We start from the raw sequence: 17,729 nt of genomic DNA on the forward strand, positions 1-17,729 counted from the left end.
TCTTACTTTTCCCCCCGCATTTTAAGGAAATTTGTTTTAAGTGTACTTCCTTGAACTTCAACAAGAAGTTCTTGTCGTATCAATGATCGAACATGCACAGACATTACAAAATACCCGGAAGTAAAATAATACGGTTTTCGATTTCGTACGGTTTTCGACAATTGGCGATACTAGTAACAATATTTAACAAGTGAAAAATGTCATTAGGTAGGAGGTCAAGGAACTGAAGACCGCAACTGAAAGTAGAAGAAGTCTTTATTCAAACATCTCATCATAGCAATACTGTCCTATGATTGGAGCAATATGTGCTGGGCAGAGAAGTAGAAATAGGTTCTCAGTGTCTGTTAATTGAATAAATGTTGCAGGCCTGCACAAATTAAAAATTTGCATAACCTGGCCCTGTCCAGGACTTAGTCACTGGCGAAAGTCGGAGATTAAGCCCGTGACAGGCGTGCGTGAAGCCTTCGTGGTATATACGCACGTAAATACTTCAACAACAACAACAGCATAACCTGAAAAGGGGTTATGCAAAAAGATTTTGCATAACCTGGTTGTTTTCTTTATAATTTAAAAAACCCACACAAAAAATTAATTTTGAGAAACAAGAGAGTGGCAATGGTAAGTAAAAAGTATATGTATGCAAATGTTTAAGAGATTTAAAAATTATGATTAGGACTATTGTAATAAATTACCAAAACAGTGTATATGTCAGGCGTGACCTATTATATAAAACACATCATCATGTGTGCATAACTACATGTGAATAAATAAGAATTCACTGCAAGGCAGTCCATTAATTTTATAATATTAGTCTTTTATGTGTATAGAATGTCATGACATTCAGTCGTTTGTGGGAGACTCAGTGCCATCTTCCTCATCTGAAGAACAGTGGATACTGTCACTGTCGTCATCGTCACTATTACTATCCGATTCGGAATGACAGTTAATAATAGGGTCACTATGACTCTGGTTTGAGATTATAATGACCATCATAATATCGCCATTTTTGATTGGTTAAATTCGGGTATAACGCCTTCTAACAACCAATGGGCATGCACCTACTTCGCAAGATATTTATACAAACTTGACTGGTTAAGTTATGCGCTACGAAAAAGCACTGCGTCGGGGACAAGTCTAATGTTTGTACTCGCAATAAAAAATATGTTGGTACTTTGCTGGGATTAATCATTTTACACGAATGGTAAATCGGTTAAGCAGAGTTGAAAATTAACATGCAACCACGGTCGCCAGCAGGGCCAGTTGAAGAAAAATCTTACTGGCCCTTCTCAAATTCAATTAGCCCTCCAATTATCACATTACAATTTCACTGCACAGCCAAAATCAAAACTAGAATGTATTTTGTTGAATAATAACATGTGCGCACCCCCTACGTTTGCGTAAAAGAACCCCAATGAATTGGCGTTTAACTTCATAATGAATAAAGTTAAACTTTTATAAAAAAATGTTATTAAGTTTTAAACCCATACCAACTCAAAATGAAAAAAGAGGTCCAGTATAAATAAAAATGTTTCTTTACAAAGTACCATTAAATTATACATATTAAATATCATTTTAATACAGCGGTAAAGACAAAATGCAAGGTAAGGTATGCTGCTTGACTTGCATCGTCTTTGAAGTAGAAGATAATGCAGTACAAAGAAACTAAAGGTAGAACTGTGAATGCTTTACAGTGTTCTCGCTGCTCCATTTACCGGCCTCGGTGGCGTAGTGGTTAGGACATCGGTCTACAGGCTGGTAGGTACTGGGTTCGGATCCCAGTCGAGGCATGGGATTTTTAATCCAGATACCGACTCCAAACCCTGAGTGAGTGCTCCGCAAGGCTCAATGGGTAGGTGTAAACCACTTACACCGACCAGTTATCCATAACTGGTTCAACAAAGGCCATGGTTTGTGCTATCCTGCCTGTGGGAAGCGCAAATAAAAGATCCCTTGCTGCTAATCGGAAGAGTAGCCCATGTAGTGGCGACAGCGGGTTTCCTCTCAAAATCTGTGTGGTCCTTAACTATACGTCTGACACCATATAACCGTAAATAAAATGTGTTGAGTGCGTCGTTAAATAACACATTTCTTTCTTTCGCTGCTCCATTTAAGCGGGGCGTTTAACTTCATAATGAATAAAGTTAAACTTTTATAAAAACAAGTTATTAAGTTTTAAACCCATACCAACTCAAATAGAAAAAAAAAATGAAAAAAGAGGTCCTGTATAAATAAAAATGTTTCTTTACAAAGTACCATTAAATTATACATATTAAATATCATTTTAATACAGGGGTAAAGACAAAATGCAAGGTAAGGTATGCTGCTTGACTTGCATCGTCTTTGAAGTAGAAGATAATGCAGTACACTAAAGGTAGAACTGTGAATGTTTTACAGTGTTCTCGCTGCTCCATTTAAGCGGGGCACCCGCCCCGCAATTCCATTTTGCCGCCCTCCTTTCACGTTCCCCGCCCTCCTTTATTTTTGAGCGCCCCTCTTTATTTTCCAGCATCTATCTCCGCTATTTCCAACTGCACACTTTTTTTCCACATAAAAAACAACGATCAGTCTGCACACTGGACATCAAAGGAAACAAGGCGCGTTGTGTACGAAAAAGCAATTGACGAAACATTTACGACAGTTACCGTAACGTAATTTAACAGTGTTTTTAACAGCCTCTATTTTGTCCAATATCTGTATCCATTTGTATGTTTGATGTGAGCAATGAAAACATTTAATTTTTTACGGATTCCGCAATCTCCAATTGAAAACCCCCCACTTATTTGGCACCAAATTTGTCACGTGATCAGAACGGTCATTCTGTCTTTTGTTTCCACTAACTATCGTCTTTATTATTTATGATTTTAATCATTCAAAGACTTCCACCAACATTGATATGAATATACAATCTTTAAATGAGGTTGAATTATCCGGTAGATTGGGTTTGCTTTTATAAAACATTCCAAGAAAGTCATAAATAATGAAATTGCGCCCAGATGCAATGCCGTCACATGTTATTGTTTATGCACTAAAATTAATAAATGGTTATTTTAGTTATAAATCCTACAGATAAGAAAGTGTTTACTGGGTACATTTTGTTAGACAAACCTGAAATGTTTGGTTAATGTATGAATTGATTTAAACTACAAGTATGTTTTGTTTTGTATCCGTGAACTGATTTAAACTATTTCCATGATGTACATTATTAGTAAGTTGGTGAACTTTATATGACTGGATAATGTTTAAACTTACCAATTGCTAAGATGTAACCAATTTATTTTATAGAACAATATTTATATGATATACATTATTAGTAAGTTGGTGAACTTTATATGACTGGATAATGTTTAAACTTACCAATTGCTAAGATGTAACCATTTTATTTTATAGAACAATATTTCTATGATATACATTATTAGTAAGTTGGTGAACTTTATATGACTGGATAATGTTTAAACTTACCAATTGCTAAGATGTAACCATTTTATTTTATAGAATAATATTTCTATGATATACATTATTAGTAAGTTGGTGAACTGTGTATGTCTTGATAATGTTTAAACTTACTAATTGCTAAAATGTAACTATTTTATTTTATAGAACAACAGTACTTTGAAGTGGAAAAGCAGCTGATAAGTAGCAATAACAAACTTGAATCTGCAATAGCTGCTAACAATGACCTTCAAAGCAAACTCTCTGTCCTTGGTAAGTTGACTGTTTTGTTTGGGTCTTTCAATTGTCATGATTTTATCTTGTAGATGTGCACCCACAGGGCTTTATTCAGTGGGTCTGAAGATAGGCCCCTTCTCAAAAGAAAGTGGCACTTAAAAATTCCCAATTTTTATGCTAAAAATTCCCAATATATATATTTAATATATGTCTCTTCTAATAAATTAATTTAACAGTGCATCATTTAGTGGCCTGAAAAAATATCCTCTAAGTATGATTTACTCAAGCTAATATTCCCAATCCCATCAGACATGGGACCATTTCAAAAAATTCTGTATACATCCTTTACCCAGCCCAGATAATAATTAAGAGTTTTCCGTATCTATTTGATCACAAAATTTTATTTATTAGAAAAATTATCTTATTTCAACAGGGGATCTATAATTATTTTTTTATTTGGTGGCCATGCTTTAAAAAATCACTCGCCCAATTTTACCTGTTGATAAAATAAAAAGGGCCACCAAATTCGGAAATCCCTGTTTGAGCTATGTTAAAATTTAGTTTTTGATTCAATTTTTTTGTTTTTGATTTACAGAAGAGACGTTTGCTGAGGCCACTAAAAAGCTACAGGATTTGGAGAAGATCAGTGAAGAGACTCAGTCATCTCAGGTATTGGACGGAACTTTTACTGCCAAAACAGAAAGTACAGATTCAGAGCTGATAAAATATTTAATGACAGCATACACATTGTATGGCTTGCAATGGCATTGAAATCTCAGACACTATTTGAATTGTTGGTCTAGTTTTATAAGCACGGGGCCAGAAATGGATCTTAATTTAACAACATTTTATTGAAAAATAGTTTATTTATTCAAAACTAATCTTTTAATTCATTTTAAAATAGATTAATACAAACATGAATAACTGGTTAACTTGGCTACAAATTATTGGGTTGGTGTATTTGATTGTTTTGGACCATGTTACCTTAATATTAATTAAACCCAGGCATTAATCTAGCTGGCGAAAAGGCACTTCTTTTTTTTTTCACTGAAAGTTGGCTACGTCACCAAGTTGCCAATAGGGAGAAGTCGAAATCATAATATTTTTGGCATAATCTGATTTTAAAAACAAAATCATGACATATATCGAGAAACTGACATTTTTAGTGTCATAGCTTTTTTAGCACCTTGTCAGAGCCATGTTTTACTTTGACATTAGACTGTACATTAACTCATGTCAAACCATTTGCAGTAGAACAGTCAAGTATTGTTTGGTTCTTCACTGGATTCATTTCAGTAATGCCAGAAATAACCGTTATTATTTTCATTTTAAAATAACACAATAATTATCAATTACTTAATACTATCTTGTTTTTGAATGGAAATATTCATCTGTTTTGTTTAAATTTTATTACCCATTTGGAGTATTTGTCATGGAAATATTACGAATCGGACCAAGGGTACACTTCAGAACCTTTCCGAATGAATAAGAAACATGACAAAACATTTTAAAAAAACCCTGATAAATGTTTATTTTGCTTATTTTACAGAAGGTCTCCCATTTCTTTTGGGAAGGGAGACGTCACTTCTACTTTACAATCAGAATTTCAGCAGAAAATTAACTGCTTGTTTTTTTTTTAGATAAAAGTTTTTGTCATTCTTATTTTTCATTGTTAATGGAAGTGTTCATCTGATATTATGCAGTCATTGTCTTTTCTTCTTTTCTTTAGGTCAAATTGACAAAATTGAAAGATGAGTTAGAATATGATAAGAATGAGCTGAATGTGCTATTAGAAAAGCGCAACCTTGAAATAGACCGGCTGAATGGTAATGTCCACGAATAGTTTTCACTTCATACAGAATTATTATGCCAATATGTTTATGGACTTTATTTGATAAGATGAAAAGGTTACAGGAATAACATATTATTTTACAAATATTAAATGTATTAAGTAATTGAGATGAAAATCACCATAGGAATTCTACAGATGTTATAGTTTGTTGTCAATGAATTCTGACATCAATCAACAGCACAATGTCGTAGTTATTTGCTGTTTTCCATCAATTAGTTTATTAGAAGCTGTAAATAGTAATAATTTCACTGAACAGCTGAGCGTTTCATAGCCTGGATTTGGTGGGTAAATCTATGGCAGGGCTCACCCTGTCCTTTGCCAAATTAGCCAATTGCTAATTTTTATACTAAGTGGCTACAACATTTAGTATTCGGCTAATAATTTTTTTTTTTAAACTAACCATATTTTAATAATTTCTAAGGAAATACTCTATATATCCTAAAATTGGCTAAACCAAAATTTGTTCCAGTATTTTTGTGTGACAACATTAAAAACATTTTTTAAATTCCTTGTTACTTAATTCAATTATTAGGTTCATATGAACATTAAAATTTGATGTTTTGTTTTTCATTTTAGATGAATGTAAAAAATTGACAGAGAGAGTGTCGGTTGTCAACAATGAAAAGTGTGTTGCGCAGGCTAAATTGGCGGAATGTCAGTCACAGGAAGTGGCAATGGGGGTTAGTGTAGTTACTATAGTTACTAGACATGTTCTTAAAAGTACTGAAAGTTGATTGTAAGATGTAGTTACACAACATGTAATTGAAAAATGTATTCGTGTGGGGTGGGGGATTAATGATAGTATATGCTTTTAACATGAACAAAAAATGTTGATACAGATATCTGTTGTACATCATCCTTTTTAATTTACACCTTTGGGATAGGGATATCAAAAAAGGGATACACTTTGTACTCATAAAAATTATAACAATTGAAAACTATCTAACTGGACTGTAATTAGTTCATTTTCATGATGACCAATTGATCTTTTTCTAAAATATTGTCAAACAATTGTAATTTAAGATTTATAGCATTTTAAATGATGTGTACCTTTTTTGTTTTATAATTAGCTTTCGTCACATCAGTCTTCTGAAAACAGTTTTAATGTTTATGACAGAACGTGTTTAGAAAATCAGTTTGGCTTGTAAGAATGTTTATTTTTATTTTAGCCTAATCTCTGACCTATTGTACTTTTCTTCTATCTAAGTGGAATGGTTGTAATATCTCAACAGCTATAATAGCCAGGAAACATGTTTTTCTCCCATTTCTACTGAATCTTCTCACATACCTTGTATTTATTACATGCTGTTTAATTCATTCTTTCAAATAGTTTATTAGGGCCTTTTACAACTTATTAATATTTTTATGAGTGTGCACACAGTCACAGTGTATAAAAGCAACCATTTTGAGTGTGAGATTGAGGGGATAACAAAAAGAGTGGTTTGGACATTCAGGAAAATGCTGACACGTGTGAATGGCCACCAACAGCTGTGTTAATACATGTGCGGTTGTTTTGTTTCAGTATCAGGAAAAGCGGTTGAATCGTGAGAAGGAACAGCTGCAACAGCAGTTGGATCAGGTTTCCAGTGAGCTTCGGGAGAAGACAAACACACTGATCAACTTTAGAAAGGAGAGAGTAAGTTTAAATAGACAATAACTAGTTAATGACGTAGGATATCAACTTTATCGTGTGAAGGTATGAAAGGGAAATTCTGCAAGACTTGCCAAGCAGAATTTACCATTCGCCCTGAACAGAATAAAGCCGATGCCCCACATCTTTAACTAGTTATTGTTTTTATCCTGCAGTCCATAAAAATTAAAGGGGAAAGCTATTATTTCCGTTATTTCAGCAACATTGAAGCTCAAATGAGTGATTTTGTAATGTAGATATGCATGTGACGTTACATGTGTGATGTCAAACGTCATAAAGTGCTACTATACGTTTATGACTGTACTTTAATCGTTCATCATAATTGGCCAATAGAAACAGTGATTGCAGGATAAAGTATTATATATATGGGTTTAACTTGCATCTTGTTGGATTCATCTCTACATCTGTTGAAGTAAATAATAATTTCTGTTTGCTGCAGACAGTTATCATTGATGCAAGTACATTTTCTTGTATACATTATGTATTACATCACTTTTAATATATTTTGAAAAGGTTTACAAGGTTTACAAGGTTTTTGGTTGTTTTCAGTTTGACCCACTTTCTTTAGAAAGCAGATGAAGTTTATGTTTTGAGGTGGCAAGCTATGTGTAACAAAGTCCTTGATACCAAAACAATAGTCATGTCCTTTATTTAATTTTTTACCAGGCTGGGCAACTGCTGCAACTTCAAACTGAGCTTGAAGAAAAAACAGAAGAGGTAAGCATTTTTGTCCATGTGTGTTGAGGATGGGGGGGTTGTAAGGATTAATGTTAAGTGTTTGTGGTGGGTCAAGACCAATTATGTTGTATGCTGATAAAAGAAAGTTGTATTTTCTTTGTCCATGTGTTTTTGGGATAGTGAATTGTGACCCCTTACCGGTCTTGGTGATGCAGTGGTTAAGCAGGGTATCGACCCAAACCCAGAGCGAGTTCTTAAGGGCTTAATGGGTAGGCGAAAGGCCACTACACCATCTTCTCTCCCACTAACCACTAACCAACTAACAACTAACCCACTGTCCTGGACAGACAGCCCAGATAGCTGAGGTGTGTGCCCAGGACAGCGTGCTTGAACCTTAATTGGATATAAGCACGAAAATAGGTTGAAATGAATGTAACCTGTTACGGGATTAATGTAAGTGTTTGTGGTACGTCAATACCAATCATGTTGTATGCTGATCAGAGAACCCTTTACGACCATAATGGACTCAATGATACATCAATACCAAGCTCTGTATTAATAAAAATTATTTTCAAAAGATACAAGACAGTATTGTGCTGCAATTGATAGAATGATGTCACTATGACATTTGATTGGTTTTCCTAGTTTGGTTGAATGTATGACAAAATTATTGAGTGGTGAATTTTTTCTGATTATTTAACATGATTGGGGTTTTTTTCAGGTTAAATATAAGGACATGACTATTGAAACATTGAGAAAGGAGAAGGAGAATCTTGCACAGAAAATAGAAAACTACAACCAGAGACTAAAAGTTGTAAGAGACTTTCAGATTTAGTTTATTGTTTTCTGTAGATGTGATTACCATTCATACGTCATTCTGGAAGTCATAGGAGCAATACCTATCCAGGGCTAGCTCTGGGTTGTCAGAAAATTTCACCAAAGTATCTTTAAAATGCTAAATCTATAGCTATTTTGCAACAAAATAACAATTATTACATACATTTTATTCACCAAATTAAAATAAAATTCACCAAAAGTTCGTAGAATTCGCAATTGGCGAATTAGGCGAGTGGCAGAGCTAGCCCTGCTATCTCTAACCTCTAAAAAGCTGAAAGTTGTAAGAAACTAGTTATTTGGTTTCATGTTGATTTGGTGATATGGTCATTTATAAAATATCCTAGAAGGTATAAGAGTAATATTAATCTATTGTCATAGAACGTAATATTCATTTGAAAGACATTTTCAATGTAAATTACATGTACAATTTTTTTTTTTTAAATGCCAAGCTTTAACATTGTACCAGAAGGTTTGATACAAGTTGTTCACAACCCTTTCTTTTTACCTCAGTATCTGTATTTTATTTATTTATTTTTAGGCTCGCGATGCACAGACAGAATCCGATGAGCAGTTTCGCCAGGAACTGGTTGCTCGGGACAAACTCCTTAATTTGTATAAGGTATGTACTCATAGACGTTATTTCTTTTGAACAGTTAATACACTTCGCATGGGTAGGAAAAAAGTTCTGGAGTGGAACAAATAGTAATGACCCCTATTCAGATATTTTTGCTTCCTCTAAAGAAATGGAGCCGGTTGTAGCTGGTGATGTTAGCGACATTGTATTCAATCTCTTTTTTAGTCCCCTACCACTCCAACCGGAAGGGACTATGGGTTTCATTTCCATCTGGCTATCATTCCGTCTGTCCACATAGTTTTTAAGATATTTTTTTTTAAACAATACCTTGAGATATTGAGCTGAAATTTTTTGTATAGCTCTATCATATAGTTATTGATCAAGTTTGACTTTCATGGCAATTTACCTATTTCAGCACTCAGAGTTATGGCCCTTGAATTTAGGTGATATGCAAACATGTATTGCTTTAGCAATACTCTAAGAATGCTTGTTTTTTTCTAGATAATAGATAAACATGGGTTTTTTTTTATACTTCAGGGTTCTGCCGAGGAGAGAGATAGCAAAGTGAATGAGTTGACTCGAGCCGTTGAAGAAATGCAGAAGTTACTCAAAGAAGCAGCTGAAGGTAAACTTTCAAAGTACTTGTATAGACTATGAAAGTAGGCACCTGGTTAAATATTATATTAGTATGTATATCCATGTAACTGTTGTAATGGTGATGTACAGTTATTTAAAGAATGAAAATCGAAATTTAATTCCAAATATTAGGCTTATTGTGTTATTTGGACCCCATTTTTGTATCTTGTATTGTAAATTGTATTATCTTTTTAATTATCCACAGCTTACTCAGCTTTGCAAGAAGAAAATAAGAAAATGACAGAAGACATGGAGGAGTTAATCAAATTAAAAGGTCAGTCTAACATTTGCCAGCCATATTGGAATATTTAGCAATGCTTTTATTGTTTTCATTTCATGACTAAAGTTATATTCTTGTTGACCAGGCTTAGTGAGTCTGAATTGAGTAGTTTGTAGAAAACCCCAATCTTGTAGTTTTTGTATTGTCATTTGTTTTCATACCATAACATGGCCTCTCACTTGCTGCATTTTTTGTTTCTACAGTTAAATGTTTTTGTCTCGTCTAAAAGAAGTCAAACTTCAAAATATGCATAATGTTTCCACTGGCAACTAAAGCAACAATGTCCACTTCTGATTTTAGCTCCAACATTAAGTTTAGGTTCATGTCTTAAACAGTTTGTCAAAGAAAAATGAAAACAATATTGTCTGTATAGTTGTATTTTGGATGTTCATCTCACTGCTTGTTTTAAAAAAACCAAAATGTTTTTAAAATGTGGGGGGATTTCAAATTGTATTTAAATTTTGTTATATTTCTTTATTCACCAAATCATTTTTATAATAGGATTTTATTTGGATTCTTGTCTTCATATTTCATAACATAATTCTAAATCATCATGTCAAATAATATTTACATGCATATATTTTGTGTTTAAAGGAGTAAGATAAAATCTGGTTAAATTCTTTTTGTAATATTTGTGCAAAATTATGTCTTGTTGACATGAATGCTGATTGTTTGCAGATGTACAGATTGAAAAGTTAAACAAGGAACTCAAACATGCCAATGAACTGCTGTCTGCTTTAAAAGGAAAAAGTAAGTGTGGAAGATAAATCATTGGTTTCTTATTTTATATTGACATTTCACAACAGAAGTAAATACTGTTAATAACATTTTGTATGTTATTGTGAAAACAATAAAACATGAAAAATCATGAATCTTTAATTGGTAAATTAAAATTTGTTACCTCAAATATATTACAGCATTTCTAGTGTATAACAGCAACGGAGAAATGACATTGTTAGACCCACAAACACATATTAATCTGACAAACAGATAGCAAATGCATCGGTTCATTTCTTTTTTCATGTATTTCTTTGTTGCTATCATAAAGAAAACTATATCCATTAACCAACAAGCCACTAAGTACTACAGTAGTTTAAAATGCTTGAATGATGTCATCATAAGTCTTAAAAGCTTAGTGAAATATTACTGGTGAAGAAATCTTGGAAACTTAGTCAAATATTACTTGTGAAGAAGTCTTGAAAACCTGGTCAGATATTACTGGTGAAGAAGTCTTGAAAACCTGGTCAGATATTACTGGTGAAGAATTCTGCTTTTGATTTATTCATGATACGTTGAATGACTTTAAAGACAGCATGTAGCTTGGTGCTTTTCTGTGGTGTTTTGTAGTTCTCCTTAGCTGGTATATCAAAGGCTTTGGTATGTGCTATCCTGTCTGGGATGGTGTATATAAAAGATCCATTGCTACTAATGGAAACATTTAGTAGATTTCCTCTGAGACTGTAAGTCAAAATTACTACGTTTGATATTGAATAGTCGATTAATAAATCAGTGTCCTATAGTGGTGTCGTTAAACAAAACAAAACTTTTAATTTAGAATCATAATTGGATATAAACACAAAAATAAATTGAAATAAAATGAAAATATTTAGTAAGAGTAGCCTAATTTGTGACAGAGAATTCTTCCCACCATCTAGACCAAGTGTCATCAAGAATCATATGGTACACACAACATAGCCAAATGTGGTGTCCTTTCAGAAGATTACAGATATTATGTATTACTTAAAAACCGGCCTCGGTGGCGTCGTGGCAGGCCATCGGTCTACAGGCTGGTAGGTACTGGGTTCGGATCCCAGTCGAGGCATGGGATTTTTAATCGAGATACCGACTCCAAACCCTGAGTGAGTGCTCCGCAAGGCTCAATGGGTAGGTGTAAACCACTTGCACCGACCAGTGATCCATAACTGGTTCAACAAAGGCCATGGTTTGTGCTATCCTGCCTGTGGGAAGCGCAAATAAAAGATCCCTTGCTGCCTGTCGTAAAAAGAGTAGCCTATGTGGCGACAGCGGGTTTCCTCTAAAAACAGTGTCAGAATGACCATATGTTTGACGTCCAATAGCCGATGATAAGATAAAAAAATCAATGTGCTCTAGCGGCGTCGTTAAATAAAACAAACTTTACTTTTTACTTTGTATTACTTAAAATTACCCATGTCGTTCAAATCAAATGATTAAACTAGATGTTGAGAAGATGTTTCTTTCTTTGATGTTTTAGATGTTTCTCTGAGTGAGTCGGCTGTTGAAACCTTGTTCCCAACAGCAGCAGCAACCAGCAAAATTCTCAAGTCTGGAATGAGTCTCACTCAGGTTTGCTAGCAACATTAACTGTGCAGTCTGTGTTGTAAATTGGTGCATAACTCTATATTGATTATATATTTAATAATAGCTAAAATTTCCAAATGTCACTGTATGGGACTATAAATTTCTTCTGTGTGTGTGTCTGTCTTGTCTGTCGTCGGGCCCACATATAGTTTTCCAGATGAGTTGAAATTTTGTGTATAGCTTTATCAGGTACAGTTTCAGATAACGATTAACTTTCATTGTGATTTACTTATTTTTGTCAGAGATCATTGCTTGGGCTCAGTAGAGGACACGTATTGCTTTAGCAGTACATTCAGAATGATTGCTGTACTGAATTGGGTTTGTTTTTTTCAGTGGGAGGTGGGTTCACAAATAATTTGTTTCAAATGTATTAATTTTAATGTTTAACTTTTAGATATACAGTGAGTATGTACAAGCATGTGACAGTCTTGAGCTGGAGAAAGAAGAGAACAAGAGACTCAATCAGTATCTAGATCAAATTCTACAGGTAATGAAATAATATAAGATAATAAACTTCTCGGTCAATATCAAAACTTTTTACCGCCACAAAATGAACTTTTTTGTCAAGAAAAATATGTAAATGTTTTTTTAAAAAATATTGATCAGTATATAAATAAAATAATGGTACTCATCCATATTAAAAAATGTCATCTGCTTATTGAGTTTGAAATTACATTTTCTTGATTAATTTTTCCTACTAAACTATATTTGATTATTTTTTGGTTAATGTGTGTCTGCTAGTTGGATATCATCTGAGGGTTTTGTGTTATTTGTTGATGTATAATGTAGGATAAAATTGAACAATAATTTCAAACTCAATGAACATAAAATGCTCTTTTTATGGGTGAGTATTGCCATTTTATTTTATATCTTGAGCAATATTTTCACAATTTGCACAATAAAATAGAAATTTTTTGTATTTCCAAAATTCTACAGGTAAAAAAATGATATGCTACATTTTATAATAATCATTTGTATATTTAAAGTACTAATTAAACATAACTAAATTAAATTTCAGTGATATAGCAGGTCAGAATTGGGTCATTAAATTATACAGAGTAGGTGGATGTTAAATTTCAAAACCTAAAAATAAGGTATTTATTTAGAATTGTAAGTGGATGTTAAATTTAAAAACCTAAAAATGGGGTAATTAGATATAACTTTTCCACAAGCATTAGTGTGTTGATGGATTTGAATTTCATAAATAATTAAACAGTTGTGAATTGATGCACTTTATTTAATTTTTAAATAACTATGTAGTCTATAGCCTTGCTTTGTCTTTGTTCAGGAAATCGAAGAACGTACTCCCATGTTGAAGAAACAGAGAGAGGATTACGAATCTTCATTGGTCACAATTAATCAGCTGACATCACAGCTAGATGCCGCCATGCTGGTGAGTCCGACTGAGTTCAAGTTCTTATTATTGTTTTAAGTCTTGCAACTCATCAACATAATCCATACATCCACCCTTTTGTCCATATATACATTAGATATCACCTCGGGTATCCCATCCCATGTACATACAATATATAGATGGTGCTGATATAACAACTGCGCATCTAAAAAGTGCTCTTTTTCTCTTTGTAGATATTTGTATTTTCATGCATTTAAAGACTATATACCTGTTTTTATGTGTGTGTCTAGGTTTTAAGCCATTAACTTCAGGCTGGTATATTTTGGGTTCACATCCCAGTACAATCTCCAACCAAAAGTGAGTTTTAATGGTTTTTAAGGAGATGCAAGGCCTCTTCACCGACTTGGTCTCTTAATAACCACTAACACCTATCCATTAACCCCAATCCAAGTTGTTGTTCTTGTTTTTTCTTCTTCTTTGGGTGGGGGCCATTAATTTTTTTTTTTTTTTTAAATGTTATCAAAATTGATATGGGTTTAAAACTTAATAATGTTTTTATATAACTTATACATCACGGTTAAGTGCCAATTCCAATCTGTTTTGTTTCTAGTCCAGGTGTTTTTGTAGCAGCTACATTTTATGTGAAATAGAAGCTAGGGACATAGATTTTAAGCTTTCTTGAAAATATTTCATTATATCATTGTAGGAGTCTGAGAAAATACGGTCTGAATCAGATGAAAACTTCAGAAAAGTTGGCCATCTTCAACGAGAATGTAAAAAGTTTCAGCAGAAAACACTTGACTTGGGACAGCAGGTAGGAATAACATGCTGGTGATAAATTAAGTTTATTGTTACAGATATATTGTGTTAAAAATACACAACTACTTGTAGCTGTGAAATGAAATTATTTGACTCCGAAGATATGTTACGAGTACTGTTTATTTTTCTAGGTTCGATTTTTACTGAAGGAAATCCACGAGATGAGAGGAGGGCCACTACATGTTCCAGATGGGTCATCTAACGAGGTTTCTAGCTCTTCAAATATTATCACAGAAAAGTTGGTTACGTTTGGGTAAGTACAATTTGATGTGTATAATTTGTGTCTGTACATCTGTGTGTGTGTGATATTTTTAGTTTATTTATTATTTAAAGATAAAATTGGAAAAAAGACATGTAATTCTGCCAGTCAGTAACAAATAATGTAACTTTACAATTTGAATATATTCATTCTCATATGTATCTTTTGTATAATTCTATTTTTTGTTGTTGAAAGATCAAAGTTTGACTACTAACTGACCATTTTGTTGTTCATAAGACTTATATTCTGATCTTTCTTAACAACCAGTTAGAAATCTTCTTTTGTTTTCCATAATCTTTTGGTCTATTCATTGTTACTTCTACCATCTTTTCTTTTTTCTTTTCTTTTCTTTTTCTTTTTTTTGTTTTGTTTTTGTTCTTGGGAGGTATACAGGTTGATTTTCTGAAAAATTGACATTAGTCCAGATATAATTTTGACCAGCATGTTATGTTTTTAAAAATAAAATATTTGTAGGAGCATAGAGGAGATGCAGGAGCAGAATGCCCGACTCCTGGAGGTTGTGAGGGAGTTGAGTGACAACAAAGAAGAGGAAGAAAGACTCGCCACCGAGGAAAAGTACGTTCAACTTTCTAAATACATTTTAGACCATCTCTTAAAAAACATTTGGTTTAGTTGGTGGATGATTAATTTTTGTAGGATATTTTTTTTATGATTATAAATTAATGTACTACGTTTTTTAATTTTTTAGTGAAGGGTTACAAATCACTTTAGTTACAGCAGACATGTTTAGGGGTTTATGTTGGCCTGAAAATAAAAATACTTTTTCTAAAGAAAATATTATCATGGAACATCACTGTACTGAAGAAGATATTCCACGCCAATAGTGTTTGTATACCATAATGTTTCTGCCCTACTAAGGCTTTCTTTTTTCCTTTTAAATTTGGTGATAAGGTACATAAGACATGAAAAGCTAAATGATGTAAAAAGCAGTGTTTGGGTATTAAAACTTTACAGAGTAAGTCTTATGATATATATTAAATGAAAAATTCATGGTAACAAGTGACTTTGTTTTGTTACTGTACTTAGCCCAGTGGTAAAGTGCTCTCTTGAAGTTTAGTATCGATCCCCATCGTTGGGCCCTATGTTTTTTGTTCCAGCCAGTGTACCACGTTTGCTATATCAAAGAATGGGGTATGTTCTGTCCTGTCTGTGGGATTGTGCATATAAAAGATCCCGTGTTACTAATGGAAAATTAAAGTGGATTTTCTCTCTGTTTGACATAGAATAGCTGATGATTAATAAATTGGTGTACTCTTGTGGTGTCATTAAACAAAGCAGACTTTTAACTTTTTGTTCCTGCAGGACAAAGGAGTTGAAGGAACAGTTGAATGAAACACAAAAGGAGCTGGAAGAACTTCAAGAAGCCCGCTCACGGCAAGCAGAAATGGTGACTATCATTAAATATAGCTTTAACAATTTAAATACTAAGTTCATAAATCTGAATCATTCTGGGACTGAGCCCTGTGAGTGGCTATTTCTCATTTCAGCCATTATATCAAAGGTCATGGCAGGACTTGAACTTAAGAATTTGTCTCCAATTTTTAAAAGAATTGCCATGGGTGAAATGGTCAACTGACGGCAATTTCGAGTTTGCCTATGGCACATTTTTTAAAAAGTAACATTTACAGTAAATAAACATGACTGAAAGGTTATTTTGCTGTATGTATACATATTTTAAATATGCAAATGTTAAATATTTGCAGATAATGTACACCAGATGCAGTGCTTCTACAATGTTTATCAAATCCACTAGCCATGGGATCAGTGATTTAAAACATTTACTAGTGACAATTAAAAATTCACTAGCCCTACTTTACTTTAAAGGGGCACACCCTAGTTTTAGACCTTGAAAATGCACACAAGTTTAGTTAATCTACAAATCTTCATATCATTATGGTTTTATGCAAATTTGGTTTGTTTTTTCCTACATGAAAGTATAGGCTGAAATTTTATTACTTTGCATTTTGGTTTTGTAGGTTGAATCAGTTGTTCGACAGAGAGACATGTATAGAGTTTTGTTGCAACAAGGTAGTTCTTTGCCAGTGAGTACAAAGTTTTTCAGTATAACCCAGAATATTAAAGTTTTAGCAATACTAGAAGCATGAAAATAAATAAATGCTTTTTACCGTGAATTTGAAAATAACTGTATTCTTGCTATGTGTTAGAATAAAGCTTAAATAAAAAAAATAAAAAAACAACAGCATAAAACCTTACTATATTCCTTAAAGTTAGCTGAACTGTTTGTAAAAAGAACCCTTTTAAATGTGCTTTTAGTAGGTGACTTATTAAAAAATTCCACCAGGAGTCTTCTTTTAAAAAAAAAATTCATCATTTGTTTTGAAGGCAAAATTTTTACAAAGTAGTTGAATTTGACCGGAATTTGGAAAAAAATATCTTCTTTAGAGTATGATATATATAGTTTTCAGCTTTTTAAAAAATGATTTGAGCTTTTGTTTTTAAATGAATATCATTTTGTTTTTAAATGGATATCATTTTGTTTTTAAATGGATATCACATCCAGGTTTTTGACTAATAGTGAACACTGCTTAACCTTTAGACTACTGGATTAATTTTTAACAAAAACCTCGTTGAGTGGGTACAAGTTTATAATTTGTACTCACATATATTCACTTAAATGTTTCATAAATACATGAAATAAAGTTCATATATGAATCGGTAAGTATTATTTTCGTGTCTTTTTTGTAATTTTTATTATCGGCTAATGGTGATTAAAATTAGGCAAAAAATCGAAAAATTTGCGT

The 17,729-nt window shown here is 33.0% G+C and overlaps 1 protein-coding gene across 5 annotated transcripts in view; it reads left to right on the forward strand.

Annotated features, from left to right (window-relative positions):
- The window catches only part of LOC121373993 (nucleoprotein TPR-like), a 73,531-nt gene that overhangs the window by 1,697 nt on the left and 54,105 nt on the right, over positions 1 to 17,729 (forward strand). For all 5 annotated transcript variants that reach the window (XM_041500851.1, XM_041500850.1, XM_041500852.1 and 2 more), the window contains exons 2-20: positions 3,598 to 3,702; positions 4,262 to 4,335; positions 5,396 to 5,492; positions 6,095 to 6,198; positions 7,041 to 7,154; positions 7,836 to 7,886; positions 8,569 to 8,661; positions 9,223 to 9,303; positions 9,796 to 9,883; positions 10,100 to 10,168; positions 10,853 to 10,924; positions 12,408 to 12,499; positions 12,909 to 13,001; positions 13,803 to 13,907; positions 14,575 to 14,682; positions 14,819 to 14,940; positions 15,421 to 15,522; positions 16,270 to 16,354; positions 16,944 to 17,009. In XM_041500851.1, coding sequence (XP_041356785.1) covers positions 3,598 to 3,702; positions 4,262 to 4,335; positions 5,396 to 5,492; positions 6,095 to 6,198; positions 7,041 to 7,154; positions 7,836 to 7,886; positions 8,569 to 8,661; positions 9,223 to 9,303; positions 9,796 to 9,883; positions 10,100 to 10,168; positions 10,853 to 10,924; positions 12,408 to 12,499; positions 12,909 to 13,001; positions 13,803 to 13,907; positions 14,575 to 14,682; positions 14,819 to 14,940; positions 15,421 to 15,522; positions 16,270 to 16,354; positions 16,944 to 17,009 — 1,721 coding nt within the window. The remainder of the gene's footprint in view (positions 1 to 3,597; positions 3,703 to 4,261; positions 4,336 to 5,395; positions 5,493 to 6,094; positions 6,199 to 7,040; positions 7,155 to 7,835; positions 7,887 to 8,568; positions 8,662 to 9,222; positions 9,304 to 9,795; positions 9,884 to 10,099; positions 10,169 to 10,852; positions 10,925 to 12,407; positions 12,500 to 12,908; positions 13,002 to 13,802; positions 13,908 to 14,574; positions 14,683 to 14,818; positions 14,941 to 15,420; positions 15,523 to 16,269; positions 16,355 to 16,943; positions 17,010 to 17,729) is intronic.

The sequence above is a fragment of the Gigantopelta aegis genome, chromosome 6 (assembly GCF_016097555.1).
Source record: "Gigantopelta aegis isolate Gae_Host chromosome 6, Gae_host_genome, whole genome shotgun sequence".
Classification (NCBI taxonomy): Eukaryota; Metazoa; Mollusca; class Gastropoda; order Neomphalida; family Peltospiridae; genus Gigantopelta; species Gigantopelta aegis.